At 53.1% G+C, this 21,506-nt stretch overlaps 1 protein-coding gene across 1 annotated transcript; it reads left to right on the top strand.

Moving 5' to 3' along the window:
- The first annotated feature begins 2,507 nt into the window (after window positions 1–2,507).
- Window positions 2,508–21,031, top strand: ADAMTS8 (ADAM metallopeptidase with thrombospondin type 1 motif 8). The gene is made up of 9 exons (XM_054292922.1): window positions 2,508–3,113; window positions 10,764–11,003; window positions 11,909–12,041; window positions 12,874–13,041; window positions 13,996–14,294; window positions 16,931–17,114; window positions 17,463–17,635; window positions 18,006–18,181; window positions 20,247–21,031. Exons 1-9 carry the CDS (start codon window positions 2,508–2,510, stop codon window positions 20,977–20,979), a joined length of 2,712 nt encoding a protein of 903 aa, XP_054148897.1. The 3' UTR covers window positions 20,980–21,031.
- Window positions 21,032–21,506: the final 475 nt, after the last annotated feature.

Genomic DNA, 21,506 nt, shown 5'->3' on the forward strand with positions numbered 1-21,506 from the left:
TTTTGCTCTTTCCCAGGTGAGGTTTTGCTCTTTCCCAGCTCTTTCTTTTTTTTTTTGGGCTGGTTCCTAACGAGCCCGGCGAGGCTACAAGAAATTCCAGCTACTGTTTGCGGGGCGAGCCGCTAATGAGAAGCAGCGGTGCCTCGGAGCTAAGATGCAAGCGCGTCCTCCCAGATCAAAGGTGCTGCTCCGGGAGCGGAAAGCCGGCAATAAATGACATCCTGTCGCCTGCAGCCTTACCTGTCCCGGTTCAGGGCAGGGGCAGAGCCTCCCTAGCTCCCCTCCCAAGGGAAGGGAGAGCCCTGGAGGTGTTGGCACCTTCCGAGGGGTTTGGGCTTGGAGGAGGCACTGTCAGGGCTCACTTTTGGCTCTGTGCTTTCCTGCTGGTGTTAAAACACAAATTGTGCCCGGCTCGGTGAAGGTGGAGAGGGAGGAAAACCCACCCGAGGCAGTGGAAAGCAGCAGGAGAGGAGAACAGGGGGCTGCTGATAAATCGTCTCCAGGGATGAGCTGCTGCAAGGAAGGAAAGGAAGGAAAAGGGAAGGAAACCCCTTTTTTATGGGGTATTCAGGGCTCTGAGGCCCAAAACTCTAAATCTCCACCACTTTAGAGGCAGGAGGGCCTTCTCACTGCCAGGAGGGGAGGGGGCTGCTGAGACCAGCCAAGGCTCTGGGGTTGGAAGGAGACCATTAGTTATATGGATTCACGTCCCAGACCAAACTCCACCGGACCTGGGCTTGCTTTCCTCCCTTCCTGCAGTTCTCTGGCCACCCAACATCTGGATTTTAAGTGTCCCTTTCCACACCTGTGTCACTGTCCACCACAAGCGTCCAAAATTGGTTTTAATTATTATTTCCCCCTCTGGTATGCTCGCAAACCCCACACTTTAAAAGGAGTGAGCAGAGCCGTGGCCCCAGGGCAGCTGCTGTTTGAGCCAGGGCTCTGTGTTTACTATAGGTAGGGATGTGGCTTTTAAGAGGAGATAATAACAGAGAGGGGGATGTAAATACACCCTGGAGTAAAGGGAGAGCAGCCTTTAACCCCACTCCTCATTACTCAGCACTGGTCAGACTCTGGTTTCCCAGGAATCCTGAGGTGCCAAACACTGCTTGGCTCTTTCAATTCTTTTTCAGATGAGGCTGAGGGGGAAAAAAAACCAAGTGTGGAGGAGCTGGTCCTTGGCCTGGCACACCCAGCAAGGCTGAAGGAGCACAGGATGGATCCACCACCCCCAAACCGCTGCAGGGACGTCCCAGGATGTTCCAGTGCCGCACAAAGGGCGCTCCAGGGGCCAGGAATTTCATGAACTAATGGAGAAGGAGGGCTTAAGAGGAAAGAAGGAGTAATATATACGTAGTGATTTCCCTCTCTCCGTGACAGCCAGTTGTTCCCTGTTTCTGAGTGGGTTCCCAGCCAGGGACAGAATGTTTCTGCCCATCTCCTGGTGCTTGCCACGCTGAGCACACAGCAGCTACCTGCATTTACAGCCTGAGACTTTTATATTGCTGCAGGGTTTTTCCTCGCTGCGAGGGAATTCAGTTGGGAATTCCAACGCAGTCTGAAACGGGGTGAATGAAGGGTTTGTAAATGAAGTCACACAACACACACAGAGTGAAACAAACAAAGAGCAACAGGAGGAGCTGGCTGCATTGTATTATTCTCATAGGTATTTTCCACAAGTCTGATTTAGCCGGTTGTCTTATTCCAGCTGGAGGAAACCCCATGTGGATCCAGCTGTTGGTTCAGAGCATGGAAACTCCTTGTACGTGTGTCCTGTTGGAGTTTTCCCTGGGGCCCAAAGCCCTTTCTGTCCCTGGCTAAGGGAAGGACATGGGAACCTCCCAAGGCACCTTCTGAAACGAGATGCTCTCCAGCTGGCATGGGCCCGGTGCTTTTCAGCTGGGAGGGGATGCTGAGAATCAATCAGCGCTCTGGAGTAAACCCTTCCGTGCCGGTGGAGGGGGAACTGTGCCAGCGCCTCTATCAGGGGCTGGAGCCCCAGAGCCTGGGGAGGATCAGACCCGTGCGGGCAGCGCTGGGGCTGAAGAAGGGGTTAACACTGGGAGAGCAACAGGCTGGAGTTGACACTTGCAGGCAGGCGGGGCTGCCGGCGCCTGATTGGCCTCAAATCGTATCCAAAAGTGGGTTGGGGTTTTTCTTTTTTAGTTTTTTTCCCCTTTTTTTTTTTTTCCCCCTTCTCTGCTTCTTCTTCTTTTTTTTTTTTTTTTTTTTTTCCCTGGTTTGGGGGGATATTTTTGATTTTTGTTTTCCTTTTTTTTTTTTTCTGGTCGCGTTTTTTTTTTTTTCTGTCTCTCTCTCTCTTTCACTTCTCCTCCTCCCCCAGGCTCCGGCTGGCAGGGGAGGGGAGTGGGGAGAACAGCGAGAGATCAAAAATAAACCTCTTATGTCAAAGCCGGGGGGAGAAAGTATAAATACAGCGGGCTCGGCGGCCGGCGCGGAGGCTGCGGGGGAAGAGCCCGGGGGGTGCGGGGCCGTGCCGTGCCGGGATGGGGCGGCGGGCGCTGCTGGCCGGCCGGGCCCCGCTCCACCTGCTGCTGCTGTGCCACGCCTGGGCGCTGCCGCCGCCGCCCCCGCGGGACACACAGCCCGTGCTGCCCGCCCGCCTGCCCGCGCCCCCGGGGCAGCTGGCCCTGCGCCTGGCCGCCTTCGGCCGCGCCGTGGTCCTGCGCCTCCGCCCCGACACCACGTTCCTGGCCCCCCGCCTCCGCCTCCAGCGCCTGGGCGGCCGCCGCCCGCCAACGCCGCCAACGCCGCCGCGCCGCGGCTGCTTCTACGCGGGCGTCGTCGAGGGCAGCCCCGACGCGCCCGCCGTGCTGAGCAGCTGCGGCGGCGGCGGGCTGCGAGCCGCCTTCCTGCTGGACGGGGCGGCCTACGAGCTGCAGCCGCTGGGGCCGGCCGCGCCCGGGCCGCCCTGGGGCCGCCTGCACCGCCTGAGGCGCCGCGCGGCCCCGCCGGGAGCGCGCCCCGCCAGCCCCGGCCCCGAGCCCGGGCCGCGCCGCAGGGCCCCGCGCTTCGTGTCGCAGGCCCGCTATGTGGAGACGCTGCTGGTGGCTGACGCGTCCATGGTGCGCTTCTACGGCGAGGACGTGGAGGTAAGGGCTGGGTGCCCGCCGTCCCCCTGCCCGCAGCCTTCTGTCCGTGCCGCTCCTGTCTCTCCATCCCCTTGCTGTCCCCGTCCCGGCCGCCTCTCCGCCTCCTCCCACTGCCTGTCCGTAGCCTTCATCCCTCCGTCCTCCCTACACACGCATCCTTCATCCCGCTCTGTCCTGTCCCCGTCCCCATCCGCGCTGCCTCTCCTCCTCCTCCAGCCCCTCTGCCTTCCCGTCCCCTCCTGTCCAGCCCGCTGCCGTGTCCCCCCAGCCCCGAGACATCGGGGACAGCTTCGGGTGAGCGAGGGACCTCGGTCCCACCTTTCCTGGCTGTGTAGGGGCTGCCAGTGCCCGGGGCTGAGCTGCGGTGCTGATCTGTGGAGCTCACTGAGTGTTTGGGAGCCTTTCCCAGAGCTAGCGAGCCTGGCTCTGCCCACACGGGCACTGGTGTCCCTGCAGCCCCAAAGGTGCCTTTCCCAGCCCTCTGAGCCTGGCTGTCTCTGCACACACGGGCACTGCGATGTCCCTCCAGCCCCAAAGGTGTCCCCAAAGGTGCGGGACAGTGATCAGTGCCCTTGTGCTACGAGGGAAGAGCCGCAGGAATGCCTCAGTTCCCTTCCGAGCAGAGCCGGGGCCAGTAGTAAATGCAGCAGGGGCTGAGTAATGCACAATCCCTGCCCGGAGCCACCTGTTAGCACTGAGCAGATGGATGAACAGCCCTTCCCCTCAGCCACCAGCGACTCTCACCCTCCCTAAACACTCTCTGCAGAGAGCTTGCCCTGACCAGGCTTTTGGGGAGACCCCAGGAGCACAGTCCGAGGTGCCTCAGACCCCCACATCCCTCTCCAGGTCTGTCCATGTTCATCCATTCAGGGCTGTCTCGTTCACCGGCACCGGGTCATTTTTCAAAGCCAGCTCCCTACCCCTGCCCTGCAGGCGTGGCTGCTCCAAATTCAGGTTTGCACCATTAAAATGCTCTGAGGTCTTTGCGAGGGATAATTGTGCGTTGAAGTTGCTCCTTCTCGGGCTGGGAGAAGAGTCCTTGGAGCTGGGGCTCAGCAGGGAGCAGTTGGGAAGCTGAAACCAGCTTTGGCAGCCTGGCTTTGCCACTTCTACCGGCTTTATCCTTCCCCTAGGGGCTTCTCTGCTCCTAACAAAGCAGTGCTTTAATTGCAGCCCTGCTCAGGCTAGGCTGGACCTTGGTAAATGCTAAACCTTGGGGCTTCAGATGATTTCAGCTGCTCAGCATCACTGGTTTTGCCCTTTGCTTGGTTTTGCCATCCAGCCAGGCTGGCAGGAGCAGGTAGCAGAGGATCAGTGAGTGAAGGGTGATGCACTTGGAGGTACCCTGAGTGCTCACAGGGCTCAGAAAAGAGTTTGAAGTGGAGTCAGCTGAGTTTTTAAGCAACAGACTATAAATGGTGGTGGGAATTACTCTCCACACAGTGTGAAGTTGGTTTCTGATTCCCCAAGAAAAAATAATACAGGGAACCTTCAGCACCCAGCTGGGCACCTGATGGCTTGAAAGCAACACCCAAGGGTGTCTACATTGCGAGAATTAAAGTGAATTTATTTGGAGTGGGGGAAATCCTGATGATACCCAGCTTGAGCTGGGGAAAAGGCAGCATCCCTCTGGGTCAATCTGTGAAGGCAGCAGGAGAGGAGATGGCATCTACCCATGACCAAGGGGCTGGAACTCAGGCACCCTGCCTGCTTTGGCTGCCCCAGCCCTGGGCTGGGTGATGTGCCTGCTTGGCTCCCGTTTCACCATCATTTTCTCAGCCCCTCGAGCAAGATCTTCACACCAGCTCTCAGGGAGGGGAAGGAAACCTTCAAAGATCTTGTTCTGGATGAATAGAGTAATAGCATATTGAAATATTTGGGAGAAAACTTCCACCAGCTCTGGTGTAGCAGCTAAAAAAACAACAACCAGAAAACCACCTGCTGTGTTTCTGTGTCTTTTGTTCTCTGGAACAAGAATGCAGGGAGCAGCACAGCAATCTTGCTTCTGCCTAAATACCTTTCTTGTGGGGTGAAAAAAGCAGTGGCAAGCGCTGGTGAGATCTAGGAGAGATGCCCAAGGAGTAGAATTGTTGAGTCAGAACAAACCATATTTATATAATGACTTTTCTTCCCGTAACCACACTTTATTACCAAATATTTATAAAAGGTCACCAGCATTGTTTGTATTCCCAGTTATTTTCTTGCATAAGTTGTAACAGCTCGAGCAGAAGAGTCACCCCAAGATGCACTCAAGCGTTGAGAGTTATAATCAATGCCATGCTTGTGGTGGGAAAATGATTTATTTCCCATCAATTTCAGCTGCTCATGATTTATTTCCCATCAATTTCAGCATTTTAACTCAGCTGTTAACCTAATTTAGACAATAAGAGCCTATTCTACCTTCATCAGTACTTTTATGTAAACCAGGAGGGAATGGTGAAGTGAGAGCAGAACTAGACTTGAAATTTGGGGGTTTAATCATTGTTTGGGCTTGATGGTTGGGGTGTTTGGGGGGGCATCAGCAGCAGGACAGTGCTGGGCAGTAAGTCCTGGGGGATGTGGCAGGGTTCAACCTGCAGAGATGTCCAGCCTGGATACAGGAGCTTTTGCATTTTTCTTGCAGAGGATCCCAAGTGCTTGAAAACAAAGGCACTGTGAGCATCCCTCACAGAGTGGAGTGGGGTTTTGAGCAGGGAAACTGAGGCAGGGAACAGGGCTAACCCTGCCCGTGTGCAGGAGGGCTGAGCACCTGCAGCTGGGCTGCACTTGTGAGGCTGCTCTGCATGGCTGGGAGCGTTTGCCAGGACACCTAAAGCACCAGGCAGCTCCAAAAGCCAGCTGCAGCCTCCCCAGCCAGTTGGCAGCCAAAGGGGATTCCTGTGGTGGGATTTCTCCAGTCTCTTGGGTGCAGATGAGACACATTTCCAGGCTTTCCTCTGCAAGCACAATGGCTGTGATCCCCTTTCCCTCCTCCTCTCTGAGTGAGGAGTCTGTCCTTCCTACTCCCAGGGCTGGGAATCACTGAGGACCACAGCAGAGTCAGATCAGTCTGGAAAAGCTGGGATTCCTTGCTGACTTCTGTGGTTTTTCCAGGCAGATTGATGAGGTTTTAGGAGTGCTGTTGCAAACCATTCCCTTTGAGACCAGACAGGAGTGCAGGGCATGGGGCATTGCCAGGGTCCTGCTGCCAGCTGTCCACTCCCACATGGACTGGGGGTAAATCCAAAACCAGGGCTCTCCCATTCCCTCATGGACTGAAGGTAAATTCAAAGCCAGGGCTCTCCCTCACGGACTGGGGGTAAATCCAAAACCAGGGCTCTCCCATTCCCACAGGGACTGGGGGTAAATCCAAAACCAGAGCTCTCCCACATGGACTGGGGGTAAATGCAAAGCCAGGACTCTCTCACATCCTCATGGACTGCGGGTAAATCCAAATCCAGGGCTCTCCCACATGGACTGCACATAAATCCAAAACCAGGGCTCTCCCATTCCCACATGCGCTGGAGGTAAATCCAAAGCCACCCTGGAGCCCCAGGTCCCCTCGTGTCTGGTCTTAGCCTTGCTTTAGGGTATTTTGCAGTTTGAGTGGGTAAATTCACTTAATCCCTTGAGAAAATAAGCCAGCTCCTCCTAAACCCATCCCAAAGGCAACTGGAGTGGGATTAAAGGGAATGCAGCGTGATGCTGCCATCCAGCAGCTTTCCTTCTGGGATTTGTCCCCTGAGGGTGACCCAGAGCTGCATCCTGTGTGGGGCAGGGGCTGGAGGAGCAGGCAGCCCCCCCCTAAATGTTCCTCTGGCTGGGGCACTCACCTCACACCAGGATATTCAACAGCTGCTGCATTTCAGGGCTGCACAATGAAATGTGCTGGCTCCCACTGGAGCAGCTCCATGCTGGCTCCCAAAGTGGAGCACTCCTGCTCTGGGATGCTCTCAGGATGGGATAATAATAATTTAAAAATAATAATTTAAAATTAATTTACTCCATCTCTGCAGAGGTGGGGACAGCCTGGATGTGCCCCTGTTTCCCCTGCCCTGAACAGAGGTCATTGCTGCTTTTGTGGTTCAGCCCCAAATATCCAGCAGAGAGGGGAAGAAAAGGAAGGGAAAATCATGTGGCAAACAGAGCAGGGATGGGCAGAGAGCTGGGCAGGCAGGAGGGCAGCCAGGCACAGCAGCAGGCTGGCAAGGTGTGCCCCTGTCCCCTGGCTTGCCTGCATTCCCTTGGGGGTAAATTCCCTTTTTGTGAGGGAATTCTTGGCCCACAGGAGGCTGCCAGGGCAGGCAGCAGCCCCTGGGCAGCCCAGCCAGGCAGGGAGCTCCACATGGAGCCCTGGGGGAAAGGACAACCTGAGATGGTTTTACCAGCAGATTTTTAAAAGCTGGGCAGCCTTTCCATCTCTGGATTTGCTCCCTTCCATCTGCCTGTGCTCCAGAATCTCAGCATTGCTTTCTTCTGCAGAAGTGCTGGTTTTTAGGGAGAAAACAGCAAAAAAACCCAACCAAACCCAACCAACAGACAACCCGACAGCCCCAGGCTGGGCTGAGCACTGCTCCCCACACCTTGGGGACAGCCAGGTTGTGCTGGGGTGTTCTGTGGGTGCTCCCTGCTGTCCCTCTGTCCTGGGTGGGTCCAGCAGCATTAAATCATTCTGTGCATAGCACAATAATAGTGTCTGTGTAAGAGCAGTTTCACCCATCAAAATAATAATAATGATAATTAAGAATAAATGCCAGGCTTCAGCTTCTGAGTGGTTCCCATGAAAGGGAATGCAAGCAGAGAGTTTGCAAGGGCCTGTATCAGAGAACTCAGTCCTTCAATGAGGGTAAAGACAACCACTTCAGTTCCCCTTGATCTGATTTTTATTTATTTTTCCTGTCCTTCTGCCTGTGCTGTTTGCTGCTGGAGGGCAGTACCTGGCTCAGGGCAGGGCTCTCCCAGACACTGTGATGCTGTGGCAGGAGGACCTCAGAGCTGCTGTGTGGCAGACAAAATTTTTATTTTTAGGGGGAATTTGATATTGAGAGCAGGGGGAGCCCAGCATTGCAGCTGGAGGGAAAAGGGGAGGGATTTCACCCTATACAGTGCCTTCAGTGGCAGTGAAGGGATGCTCCACAACCCTCTCTGGTTCGCACTGGTGTCCTCTCCCCCAGAGCAGTACGAGGCTGATTTTCCAGCTGTGTTTACCAGACAGCCTGCCAGATCTCCCAGGATGCTGATTGGAAATGGCAGGGAAGCTCCTCGTGCCTGCAGGGCTGCATTGCCTGGCAAGAAGGCACAAACCAGGGTGTTTGCAGCCCTGAGCTCCTCATACCCACCCCAAACACTGCCCAGTGTGTTTGCAGCTCTGAGCTCCTCATACCCACCCCAAACTCTGCCCAGTGTGTTTGCAGCCCTGAGCTCCTCATACCCACCCCAAACTCTGCCCAGTGTGTTTGCAGCCCTGGCTCCCCAAACCCAGCCCAAAACACTGTCCAGTGTGTTTGCAGCCTTGGGCTTCTCAAACAATACCCAAAACTCTGCCCAGTGTGTTTGCAGCCCTGGGCTCCTCAAACCCAACCCAAAACACTGCCCAGTGTGTTTGCAGCCTTGGGCTTCTCAAACAATACCCAAAACACTGCCCAGGGTGTTTGCAGCCCTGAGCTCCTCAAACCCAGCCCCAAACACTGCCCTGCACCTGATCCCAATGCCCACATCCTCAGCCTCAGTGCTGGGAAGGAACCCCTGGAGAAGGCAGCGTTCCCTCCTGGGTGATGGTCGAGCCAGAGCCGGTTTGCAAAGGCAGAGGGAGGATGGGACCAGCAGGATTCAGCCTGTTGTTGGCCAAAAGCACTCAGCTGGCCTCTCCTGAGCCCTGAGGATCTGTAATTTGCTTTTGGCCATGGCTTCAAGCCCTTGGCTAAGCCAAGGCAGTGCAGGTGGGTTGCTGCTCTCCCCAGAGCAGTCAGGGTCCATCTGAAACCCAACCCATTCCTGCATGGGCCAGGGATGGGTATAAATAGACACCAGATGGTGGAACAAGTGGATTTGACCTTTTAATCTTCACTAAATAGCTGTTTGTTGGGTTTGCTTTCCATCTTCCCTTTCCAGACACAGGGAAGGTGGACAGATGTTTTCCAAGTCCCTCTGTTCTTACTGCTGAAAGAGGTTTTTGGCTGGATGTGGCCCTGAGGATGTGAGGGCTGGTGTCCTGGGGGATTTGTGGTATGAACTGAGATCTCCCAGGTCAAATCTACTGCTATGGACAGAAACCTCTAATGGGTTAGAAAAGGACACAGATTTATTCCCTTGGAAATGAGGGATGATCCCAGGATGAGCAGCTCCAGCACAGAGCATCCTTCTAGATCTTCAGGGGCCTAATTTTAAGAAGGCTTTGTGATATTTTTAGCAAAGTTCCCAATGGATTTTCCCCACAGGGTGAACAATTCCCCCAAGTTTCATGGAATTGAAATTGAAGTTGAACCCTTGGGGGGTTCTCTCCTCAATTTCTTGCCTCTGCAGTGACTTCTCTGTGACATGAGTTGCATGGATGTGAGTCATGGCGTGGAGATCTGGTCAGTCTAAATAAACCAGTCTATTCCCTGCTCCTAGCAGCCTTGCTGGGGCCTGCCCTTGGATAATGAGCTGGGGAGGACTTGGGATATGTCTTGTTGAAACAAAACATCTGTTTACGTGGAGCTGCTAGTGGAAGGATAAAATGTGGCAGAATAATTTAAAATAGCCACAAATGCCCTGGGCAAGTGGCTCTTGGTGCAGCAAATATGCTGTATCTCACTCAACATCTCCCTCATTTGCTAAGAAAACAGCATTTTGTGTCTCAGAAAATGGCATTGTCCTGGCAGTACCATGATGGATGAGCACACAGAGTCAGCTTTGCTGAGGAAATGTATTTTGGGTGAAACTTGGCTATCAGAGAGGGCTCCCACCGAGTCCTTCCACTTTAATTAGGCTCTGAATTGAGACTGCAGGGTGTAATTTGTCTGGGGAGGAGAGAAGCCACTTTCTCTTTCCCAATACCATGTTGTGTAATAGCTGCATTTTTTACTCCTGACTCGGGGCTGTGAGTGGTGCCAAGCACAGGAGGAATTTTGATGCTCTGATAAGATGTTTACATCAGCCTAAACATCGCTGGCGCTTTTGACATATTAAGTAATCCCTGGTCATCACCAGGCAGGAGATGCTGCTGGGCAAAGTCTTGGCTGTCAAAGTGTTTTATTCCCAGTTTGTTGCTGGGTTCAAACCCTGTGAGCAGCACAGGCAGAAGTTTTACTGGGTTGTTTTGCTGAGCAAGGTGTGTGTGAGTTGGTTCCTGCCCTGGGGCAGCGAGGGTGGGGTTAATGCTTTGGGAATATGCAGAGAACTTTCCAGAATGCTGAGGTTTTCCCCAAGGAATTTCTTCCAGAGGGATTTAGGTGCAAAGGGTTCATGGGAGAGGAGATGCAGCATTTGGAGGAGGGGATGCAGGGCTTGTCCACCAGCACAAGGTGTAAAGCATCACATACAGGTAAGGCAGCACTGAGTCCATCAGCCCATGGTCTGGATGTGATGAGCTTCATAAATGAGGCTCTGGTTCTTTCTTTTCGAACAAAACCAATTGCCCTGTAGCAGAGTTTTTACCCAGGCTCTGCCTGCCCATCTCTTCCCCCACAGAACCACATCCTGACCCTGATGTCCATGGCAGCCCGCATCTACAAGCATCCCAGCCTGAGGAACTCCATCAGCCTGGTGGTGGTGAAGGTGCTGGTGGTGGAGGAGGCAGCAGCAGGGCCCGAGGTGTCTGACAATGGGGGGCTCACCCTGCGCAACTTCTGCAGCTGGCAGCAAAGGTTCAACCCCCCGAGCGACCGGCACCCCGAGCACTACGACACCGCCATCCTCCTCACCAGACAGGTCAGCAGCCCAGAGCAGAAGGGAGAGGGCTCAAGGCATCCCTGGAGGGGGAGAAGGGGGTTGATCATGGAGATGGGTGCCCCACTGTGCAAAGAATGCAGCAAAGCAGTTCAGGGGTGTCATTTGGGGTGCAGCCCTGTTGCAGTAGGAGCTGATTGGTACTGAACATTAATTCAGCTGTGGATAAGGAATCCAGCCCAGGGCCATAAATCAACCTCAGGGCTGACTGACAGAGGTTTCAATCAATAACAACTCTCCTAAAATAAAAGCATTTGACTGGTTCAGAGTCTAGGGGCGTGTAGAGATTAGACCAATGGTTGTTTAGAGCCAGGAGCTTTGAATTGCCTGTAAGAGCAAGCCCAAACAATGGCCAATGAACAACCAAAGTCTGTCATGTGTTGCACCTCAGACGTGTGAACATCACATCATATCACAGACCTGTGACAGTGTTCACAGGGGTCCGAGGATGAGGGAAGAGATGAGGATCTGACTTCATGTTTCAGAAGGCTTGATTTATTATTTTATGATATATATTACATTAAAACTATACTAAAAGAATAGAAGAAAGGATTTCATCAGAAGGCTGGCTAAGAATAGAAAAAGAATGATAACAAAGGCTTGTGGCTTGTGCTCTCTGTCTGAGCCAGCTGACTGTGATTGGCCATTAATTACAAACAACCAACATGGGCCAATCACAGATGCACCTGTTGCATTCCACAGCAGCAGATAACCATTGTTTGCATTTTGTTCCTGAGGCTTCTCAGCTTCTCAGGAGAAAAAATCCTAAGGACAGGATTTTTCATAAAAGATGTCTGTGACACAGACCAGCAGTGGGCTGCTCACAGAGATGTTGAACGTGGGGTTCCCTCTCCCTGCTGACCTCTCCCCCTGCCTGGCACTCACAGGATTTCTGTGGCCACCAAAGCTGTGACACGCTGGGCGTGGCGGACATCGGCACCATGTGCGACCGCAACAAGAGCTGCTCCGTGATCGAGGACGAGGGCCTGCAGGCAGCCTACACCCTGGCTCATGAACTGGGTAACACTGGCTCCCTTCCCAAGGGGAGGTCTGCTTCTTCCACCCCTGCTGCTGGGAGAGGTCGTGGCACAGTCCAGCACCAGCATCTCCTGGCTGGGGATCACCCACTGAGCCTTGGGGAGCTTCTGGCACTGACAAATGCTGGTTTGCACCAGAAGAAACACTAAGAAGTGCCTAAATTAGTACATTGGCACCAGTTCACGAAGCATTTCTTCACTGGAAGGGTTGTTGAGCGTTGGAAGGGGCTGCCCAGGGAGGTGGTGGAGTCCCCATCCCTGGAGTTGTTCAGGAAATGCCTGGAGCTAGCACTCAGTGCTCTGGGCTGGGTGACATGGAGGGGATCAGTCACAGATTGGACTTGAGGATCCTGGAGGTCTTTCCCAACCCTAGGGATTGTATGATTTACCTGTTGTGATGAGCTCAGGCATGGAAACAAGCACATCTCTGCCTTGATTTGCCATTCCTGCACTGACTCAGTTTTGCCCAGAGGTGCTGTGGCTGCCCCATCCCTGGGAACATTCAAGGTCAAGTTGGATGGGGCTTGGAAAAACCTGGTCTAGTGGGAGGTGTCCCTGTAAATGACAGGGACTGGAGCCTTAATTCCCTCCCATCCCAAACCATTCTGAGTTTATAAAAATTTGGGCTGCTTTGCCCTGCGCACCTGTACCACCAAGACACACCAAGCAGGTTTTTATTCCTTCTGATTTATGGAAGCAAATAGCTTTGGCAGACACAGGAGCTGCTTGATACTTACAGATGGTGCCCCACACCATCTGCTGAGGAGCAGGGGCTGGGCTGAGGGGCTCAGCTGTGCCATCCCTGTGCTCCCCAGGCCACGTGCTCAGCATGCCCCACGACGACTCCAAGAACTGCGAGCGGCTCTTCGGGCCCCTGGGCGAGCACCACGTGATGGCCCCGCTCTTCATCCACCTCAACAGGAGCCAGCCCTGGTCCCCCTGCAGTGCCATGTACCTCACTGAGTTCTTGGATGGAGGCCATGGTAAGGCTCCAGCCTGTTGTATTTGTGGGGTTCCCAGGTGAAGGGAGGAATGATGAATCTGACTCCATGTTCTTAGAAGGCTAATTTATTATTTTATGATACTATATTATATTAAGTAATATATATTAAAGAACTTCTACTCTATACAGGGGTAGCTTCTGGCACTATACTATACTAAAGAATACAGAAAGGATACTTAGAGAAGGCTAAAAGATAATAATGAAAATATAATAATGAAATAATATTATTATTATTAATAATAATAATACAGGGGTAGCTTCTAGCACTATACTATACTTTTACATTATACTAAAGAATACAGAAAGGATATTTACAGAAGGCTGAAAGATAATGAAAGCTCGTGACTCTTTCCAGAGCTTCGACACAGCTTGGCCGTAATTGGCCAATGAGTGAAAACAACTCACACCAGAATCCAATGAAACAATCTCCAAACACATTCCAAAGCAGCAAAACACAGGAGAAGCAAATGGGATAATATTGTTGTCCTTTTTCTCTGAGGCTTCTCAGCTTCCCATTAGAGGAATCCTGGGCAAAGGGATTTTTCTAGAAATTATGACAGTGACACCAGTCAGCTGCAGCATCTCTCCAAACAGCCTTTTCTTAGCTCAGGCTCTTTCAATAACAGCTCTCCTAAAATACAAGTATTTGTCTAGTTCAGAGTCTAGGGGGTGTAGAGATTGGACCAAAGGCTGTTTAGAGCTGGGAGCTTTGAATTTCCTGGAGCAAGCCCCAAATAATAAACCCGGCTGTTTGGCTGATGAGCAGCCGAGGTCTGTCCTATGTTACATCTCAGACATGTGAACATCACAGACCTGGAGGGGTGTGGGGTGAAGGGGGAGTCAAACCAGGCCATGGACAGAGGTGTGGGGTGCCCAGTCAGTGGCACCAAGGCCTGGGAGCTCCATCTCCAGCCTAACTGTGAGCCTTGCCCAGGTGACTGCCTGCTGGATGCCCCGGCCGAGCCCGTGTCCCTGCCTGCCGAGCTGCCCGGCCAGAGAGCCCTGTACAGCCTGGACCAGCAATGCCAGCAGATCTTTGGCAAGGACTTCCAGCACTGCCCCAACACCACGGAGGAGGACATTTGTGCCCAGCTGTGGTGCAGGACGGGCAGTGGGGAGCCCCTCTGCCACACCAAGAACGGCAGCTTGCCGTGGGCTGATGGAACGCCCTGCAAAGCCGAGGGGCTGTGCTGGGACGGGCGCTGTGTGCAGCAGGATGTCCTGAAACCCCAGGTAAGGAGACACCAGGGAATGGTGGTGTCCTGGTGCCCACCAAAGCCTCCTTCTCACTCCCCTCCACAGCTGGGCAGGGAAGGTTCATGAGTTGAGATAAATTACTCCTCAATCACCATCACAGGCAAAACAGGCTCAAGTTAGAGATGTTAATTGAATTTATTAGTAGCAAAATCATCACAATGAGAAGTAAAATAAGACCTTTAGACTTTTCTCCCTTAATTCCCAGTTCTCCTTTCTGTCTCCAGTGGTGCAGGGAGGCAAGGAATGGGGGTTGTGGTCAGCTCATCTTGGGTTGTTCTTGCAGCTGCTCAGGGACAGGAGTCAGAGTCCTTCCCTTGCTCCAGTGTGGGGTCCCTCCCATGGGAGACAATTCTCCATTAATTTCTCCATGAGTCCTTCCCATGGGCACGTTCTCCACAAACTACTGCAACATGGGTCACTCTTCCACAGGGTCAGTCCTTCAGGACAGGCTGCTCCACAGCCCTTCCATGGGCTCCCAAGTCCTTCCAGCATGGGTTCCTCTCTCCACAAGTCCTGCCAGGATCCTGCACCAGCTCAGGTTTCCCACAGGGTCACAGCCTCCTTCAGGCCTCCCCCTGCTCTGGCCTGGGTTCCTCCATGGGCTGCAGGTGGATCTCTGTACCCCCATGCCCTCCATGGGCTGCAGGGGCAAAGCTGCCTTACCATGGTCTTCCCCACAGAATTTTGGGGAAATCTCAGCTCCAGTACCTGGAGGAATCCTTGCCTTTCCTCCTGCTCTGCCCTGGGTGTCTGCAGACCCGTTCCTCTTACATTGTCACTCCTCTCTTCTCTGCCTAATAACATTTTTTTTTTCTTCTTCTTAAATACATTATCCCCAAGGTCAACTGCACATCTGCTGGGCTCAGCCTTGGCCAGTGGTGGGTCCATCCTGGAGCTGGTGTTGGCTCTGCTGGACACAGCAGGAACTTCTGGCAGCTGCTCACAGAAGCCACCCCTGTATCCCCCTCCACAAAGCCAATACAGCTGGGCTGGGGCTTGACCCTTTGGGATTTCCAAATCTCTGACCCCACCCCTGTTGTCTCTTTGGTTTTGGATTGGGCTGATTTATTTCTGAATGTTTCTCCTTTGTTAATATTTATTACTGGCAGGTCCAGCTCATAGACAAAAGTCTGCTACTGAGCCGTGGGCTGGTCTGAACCAAAACAAGCAGTGCATATCTGCAATTAAATCATGACTTTTTGCCCTGCTGGGGAAATTAGCATCAGTTTCAGAGTCAGTTAGCAAAGAACTCAAAGCCCAGCTTAACTTGAAGCATGTGAACAGACCGGTGGAAGTCAGTACTAACTTTGTGTGAATGCCAAAGTGCTTTTCTGGATCAGGGCTGGGGGAGGTTTACCATTGCTTCAGCCCTGAGTTCACCCTGGGAGGGAGCAGCTGGGCATGGGCAGGCTCAGGGCTGGGCTCAGCAGCTCCTTCTGTATTGGAATAATACCAATATTGCCAGATATTGCCAGATAGGACATGCCTGGGCTTGTCTGGCCCTTGCTGCTTGACCAAAAGGCAGCAACTGTGGTGATTTCACCTCAGAGACACTTTTGGTCGGCTGGGTGTGTGGTGTTTCACCCCACAGACACTTTGGCCTGGCTGGGTGTGTGGTGTTTCACCCCACAGACGCTTTGGCCTGGCTGGGTGTGTGGTGTTTCACCCCACAGACACTTTTGGCCGGCTGGGTGTGTGGTGTTTCACCCCACAGACACTTTGGGCTGGCTGGGTGCTGCAGCTGGGCACATGGAGACAAGTCCAGGCCTGCAGGAGCTCAGGTTTGCCTTGGCAGAGAAGCTTTAAGGTGATGGTGAAGGAAAAGGAGTCAGTTCTGATGGAGGGTGTGACCGTGTTCACAGGGGTCTGAGGATGAGGGAAGAGACGAGGATCTGACTCCATGTTTCAGAATGCTTGATTTATTATTTTATGTTACATATTATATTAAAACTATACTAAAAGAATAAAAGAAAAGATTTCATCAGAAGGCTAGCTAAGAATAAAAAAAGAATTGAATGATAACAAAAGCTTGGTCTTGGACAGAGAGTCTGAGCCAGCTGACTGTGATTGGCCATTAATTAGAAACAACCACATGAGACCAATCACAGATGCACCTGTTGCATTCCACAGCAGCAGATAACCATTGTTTGCATTTTGTTCCTGAGGCCTCTCAGCTTCTCAGGAGAAAAAATCCTAAAGAAAGGATTTTTCATAAAATGTGTCTGTGACAGATGGTTTCTATCCAGAGCTTTATTCTGGCCCACAGGCCTCTGAATGCAGCAACAGCTCCAACAGAACTCCCTGAGCCCGTGGTTGCTGTTCCTTTTAACCCTGGGGAGAGGGGCAGGGAAGGGGTAGGGAGCCACCAACCAGGTACATGGGAGGAAGTCTCAAGGGACAAATGGACCTGGATGGCCCAGTGTCCTTCAGGGTAGAGGGCATCTTTTGAATTCTGCCAATCACTCAACACCCTTCTGACAGACAGTGCTGGGAGGAGTCAGGGTGGGGAAAAGAGAGGTGACTGACACACCTGGGAGGGAATCTTCAGGGAGAAAACTGGGGTACCTGAGGCAAACCCTGCCATCTCACCCCAACCCCGGCGCCCCTTGCAGGCGGCGCTGGACGGCGGCTGGGGCCCCTGGAGCGCGTGGGGCGCGTGCTCGCGGAGCTGCGGCGGGGGGATCCAGTTCTCGCACCGCCACTGCGACAGCCCCCGGCCCCGGCACGGCGGCAGCTACTGCCAGGGCCAGAGAGCCAAGTACCAGTCGTGCCACACCCAGGAGTGCCCGCCCGATGGTAAGGATGGCAGTGCCCCAGTGCTCCCACCCCTGCTGCTCCAGAATGCGCTACAGGGATTGCTCTGCTCTCCCTTGGATATCCACATCTGGGGGAGCAACAGCTTCCTGCTGGGGGCTGTGACCTTCTGTGAGTGATGGAAGGAGTGTGGGATCCCTTCTTCATGACATTCCTCCTTCATGACATTCCTCCTCTGCTTTCCTCCTTCATGACATTCCTCCCCTGCTTGCACCCTCATTGCATGCTCTCACTATCCTAACCTCACTGCCACATCTCTGTGATGGTCAGGGACAGCAGTTCCTGCCAGCTTCCCATGGATTCTGGGCCATGTTTCACCTTTCCTTTCAGGGAAAAGCTTTCGGGAGCAGCAGTGCGAGAAGTACAACAGCTACAACTTCACTGACCTGGAAGGGAATCACTTGGAGTGGGTTCCCAAGTACGCCGGAGTGTCCCCCCGAGACAGATGCAAACTCTTCTGCCGAGCCCGAGGGAGGAGCGAATTCAAAGTCTTTGAGGCCAAAGTAAGATTCCTGGAGATGGGAGTCTCCAGAGATTCCAGGAGATGGGAATCTCCAAAGATTCCTGGTGATGGAATCTCCAAAGTAAGGTTCCTGGAGATGGGAATCAGCAAAGTGACATTCCTGGAGATGGGAATCTCCAAAGATAGATTCCTGGTGATGGGAATCGCCCAAGTAAGATTGCTGGAGATGGGAATCTCCAAAGTAAGACTTCTTGTGATGGGAATCTCCAGAGATAGATTCCTGGTGATGGGAATCACCAAAGATTCCTGGAGATGGGAATCACCAAAGTAAGATTCCTGTAGATGGGAATCGCTCCTGTTCCCCATGTCAGAGCTCATGCCTGGTTCCTCCTGTGCATCCCCTTTCCCAGGTGATCGATGGCACGCTCTGTGGCCCAGAGACCCTCTCCATCTGTGTGCATGGGCAGTGCATCAAGGCTGGCTGTGACCACGTCATTGGCTCCTCCAAGAAGCTGGACAAGTGCGGGGTGTGCGGTGGCAATGGCTCCACGTGCAGGAAAATATCTGGCTCGCTCAACAGATCCAGGTGAGGCACCAGGGAGAGGGTTCTGCAGGGATGGGCTGTGGGAGGAACACCAGCATCCTCTCTCATCCCCCTTTTTCTATCACTAAACTTGTAGGCTTGGAATATATTAGGATTCAAGCCAGCATCCTCAGCTGGCTGGCATTGCAAGAGCCTGGGCTCCTCCCCAGACTCCGGGACTTAAGCTCAGTTTATTTTGGGGCAGAATTATGCAAGCCAAGTAGAGCTTATTTCCTAAAATAATAACTGATGTGACAGGCTTGATGCACCACTGCAAATAAATCTGCCCCAACGTGTTTACAAAACACATTTCACACCAGAGCACTGAGTTGGACACATATTCAAGGGCTGATTGTGATATAAATGTTCAATAACTTTTCCCTGGGCTTTGGGTGAATTTGAATGCTGGGACAAGGGCACTGGGGCAGTCACTTCCCTCACACAACAGATTTGGGAGTTCTGCTTTGCCAAAGAGCAGAATTTAAGAATTTTGTTGGAAAACCGTAACAAAAGCCCAACCGTCCAGTTCCATGCAGTGAGGTGACTCACAGAGTCAAATTAGATTTCCTAAATGGTTTCCTTCCAGGGAACAGCTGAAACGGGGCTTCCACTCTCCTATGAGTTGTTTGTGGTTGACTAAATGGAGATTAGCACAAGAGCTACAGCCAAGAAGCGATCCCATTAAGATCAGGCTGAGGGAGGCCAGGGTGACGGAGAGCAGAGTTTGACTCAAAGGCTTTTTTCCAAAACACTCTGAACCCAATTACTGACCGCAGCATCCACCGTGGGGATGCATGGAAAATGATCCTGTGCTGGCCCCACAGTGTGAGTCACAGTGCTGAGGGCTCAATGAAACCTTCCACGTGCTGTCCTGGGAGCCCTGGTGCTCCAGGGTTGGGCTTTGGATGGCTCTGCAGGAGAACCCTCCCCTGGCATGGGAATGTCCTCTGTATCCTGCAATGGGATTACTTCTGCATTGTAGTGGTGGCTGCAAACCCTTCAAAAAGTGAGCTGAGAGTGCAGAGACTCCCTCCTATTCTGTTGTTCTACATCTATAGCTGTATCTGTACCTATATCTATATCTATATCTATATCTATATCTATATTATCTCTGTCAATAGGTGATGTCACCCTTCAGCATAACCAGTGACAGGCTTTCAATCCCAAACACTTCCCCATTTCCAAATATAGGGAGCAAGGGGAATTTCCCACCTAGGCTGGTAATCACAGGGCTGTCCATTTGATTGCATCACTCATTTTCATACGTAGTTCAGAGAAACTTTCCAGCTGAGCTCACATCTAGAACATCTGCAATATTTCTAACTCTTGAGTGCTCAGGGTTACACAGGGATGGCTTCAGAGCCAGGATCCCAAGTGTTGGGGAAGAATGAAACAGGAAAGCCTTATCAATATGATTGTCTGGCAAAAGATTATGAGAATATAGAAACTATAAGCGAGATTGCAATGAAAGCAAGCTTTGAGATACCTCAGTCACTGAACAACTGGAAAACAATGGTGTGGCCAGCTGAAGGTAATCCCCTTTTGATGGAACAACACCCTCTGCTTGCAGACAGGCCCAAGGGTCAGAGCAGACCCTACAGCTTGGCAGAAGGGGCCCAATGAGGAGTTTTTAGGGTTTAAAATGTAACCCAGTGTGGTAATGTAATGATTCTTATAGGCTGTATGGAAATGCTATAGGATTTGTATATTGTACTAGACTGGTTAGTGAGAATTAGAATATTCAACACAGAAGAAGATTTATTGTATTGTAACGGGAACCTCGCTCTCTTACCCTTTTACTCCCTTACTCTCTCACCCTCTCATCCTCTCTCCCCCTCTCTTCTCTCGGGCCTGCTCTGAGCTGTGTTTGGCAGCTCCCAGCAGGTCCCTGCACCCAGGCCCTTTGCAATAAACCCCAAGTTCCCAGCCCTGGCTTCAGAGATCTCTCATCTCCGTTCATCCCGACCATCCTACCCCCCCTGACGCTCCTACACCTGAGTGCTGCTCCTTACATGAGTGTGTTTTTAGTAAATCTTGCAGGATAACCGTGTCCCTTTGCCCCGTGCAGGTACGGCTACAATGACATTGTCACCATCCCCGCCGGAGCCACGAACATCGACATCAAACAGCGCAGCCACCGGGGGCTCCGCCACGACGGGAATTACCTGGCCCTGAAGACCCTTGAGGGCAAGTACCTGCTTAATGGAGACTTTGCCATCTCAGCCATGGAGCAGGACATCCTCATTAAGGGCACCATCCTCAAGTACAGCGGCTCCATGACCACTCTGGAGAGGCTGCAGAGCTTCCGACAGCTCCCCGAGCCCCTGACCGTGCAGCTGCTGACCATTGCCAGCGAGGTCTTCCCACCCAAAGTCAAGTACACCTTCTTCATCCCCAAGGACGTCCCTTTCAGCAAGCAGAAGGGCAAAGAGAAGAAGTCGGTCAATGTCATCCGGCCGATGCTGACCTCCCAGTGGGTGCTGGGGGACTGGTCCGAGTGCTCCAAGACGTGTGGCTCCGGCTGGCAGCGGCGCACGGTGGACTGCCGGGACGTGGAGGGTCAAACCTCCTCTGCGTGCAACAGATCCCTCAAGCCTGAGGACATCAAGCCCTGTGGAGACGTGCCCTGCCCTCTGTGGCGCCTGGGTCCCTGGTCCCCCTGCTCCCAGACGTGCGGCGAGGGCGTGCGGACGCGCAGCGCCTCCTGCATCGACTACACCGGGAAAATCACCGCCCCCGAGAAATGCAGCTCGCCGGGACCGCCCCCGGCCACCAGCACCTGCCTGCTGCGGCAGTGCTGAGCCACGGCGGGCTGCAGGAGCCCGGGGTGCCGCTCAGCACTGGGGCAGGACAGCCAGGGTGCCACCACACTGGGTAGGACAGCCAGGGTGCCACACAGCACTGGGGCAGGACAGCCAGGGTGCCATGGGCAAACACAGCACTGGGGTAGGACAGCCAGGGTGCCACCACACCAGGGCAGGACAGCCAGGGTGCCACGGGCTCCTCCACACTGGGGCAGGACAGCCAGGGTGCCATGGGCTAACAGCACTGGGGCAGGACAGCAATGGTGTCACAGGCTCCTCCACACTGGGGCAGGACAGCCAGGGTGCCCTGGGCTCACTCTCCAGTGCTTCATCCCCACCACATCGATGTCTACCTCAGAGAGGAGAATTAACGGCAGCAAAACAGGGAGGAATCACTTCTTTTCCTTTCTTTCTTCCTTTTCTTTCTGGCTGGCTGCTCGCAGGAAAGTTGTAACTTAAAGGGAAAAATAAGCACATCTCTGTTGGGTGTTTCCAAAGAGCTGGATGTGGTTTGAGATTGCTTT

The sequence above is a fragment of the Melozone crissalis genome, unplaced genomic scaffold (assembly GCF_028551555.1).
Source record: "Melozone crissalis strain CALT ecotype California unplaced genomic scaffold, PUWL_Pcris_2 ptg000120l_1, whole genome shotgun sequence".
NCBI classification, from domain to species: Eukaryota; Metazoa; Chordata; class Aves; order Passeriformes; family Passerellidae; genus Melozone; species Melozone crissalis.

Coding starts and splice junctions, on each gene's coding strand:
- ADAMTS8 (XM_054292922.1), top strand. CDS start 2,508: ATGGGGCGGCGGGCGCTGCTGGCCGGCCGGGCCCCGCTCCACCTGCTG. Junction 13,042..13,995: donor GTTCTTGGATGGAGGCCATG/GTAAGGCTCCAG, acceptor AGCCTTGCCCAG/GTGACTGCCTGCTGGATGCC. Junction 14,295..16,930: donor AGGATGTCCTGAAACCCCAG/GTAAGGAGACAC, acceptor CGCCCCTTGCAG/GCGGCGCTGGACGGCGGCTG.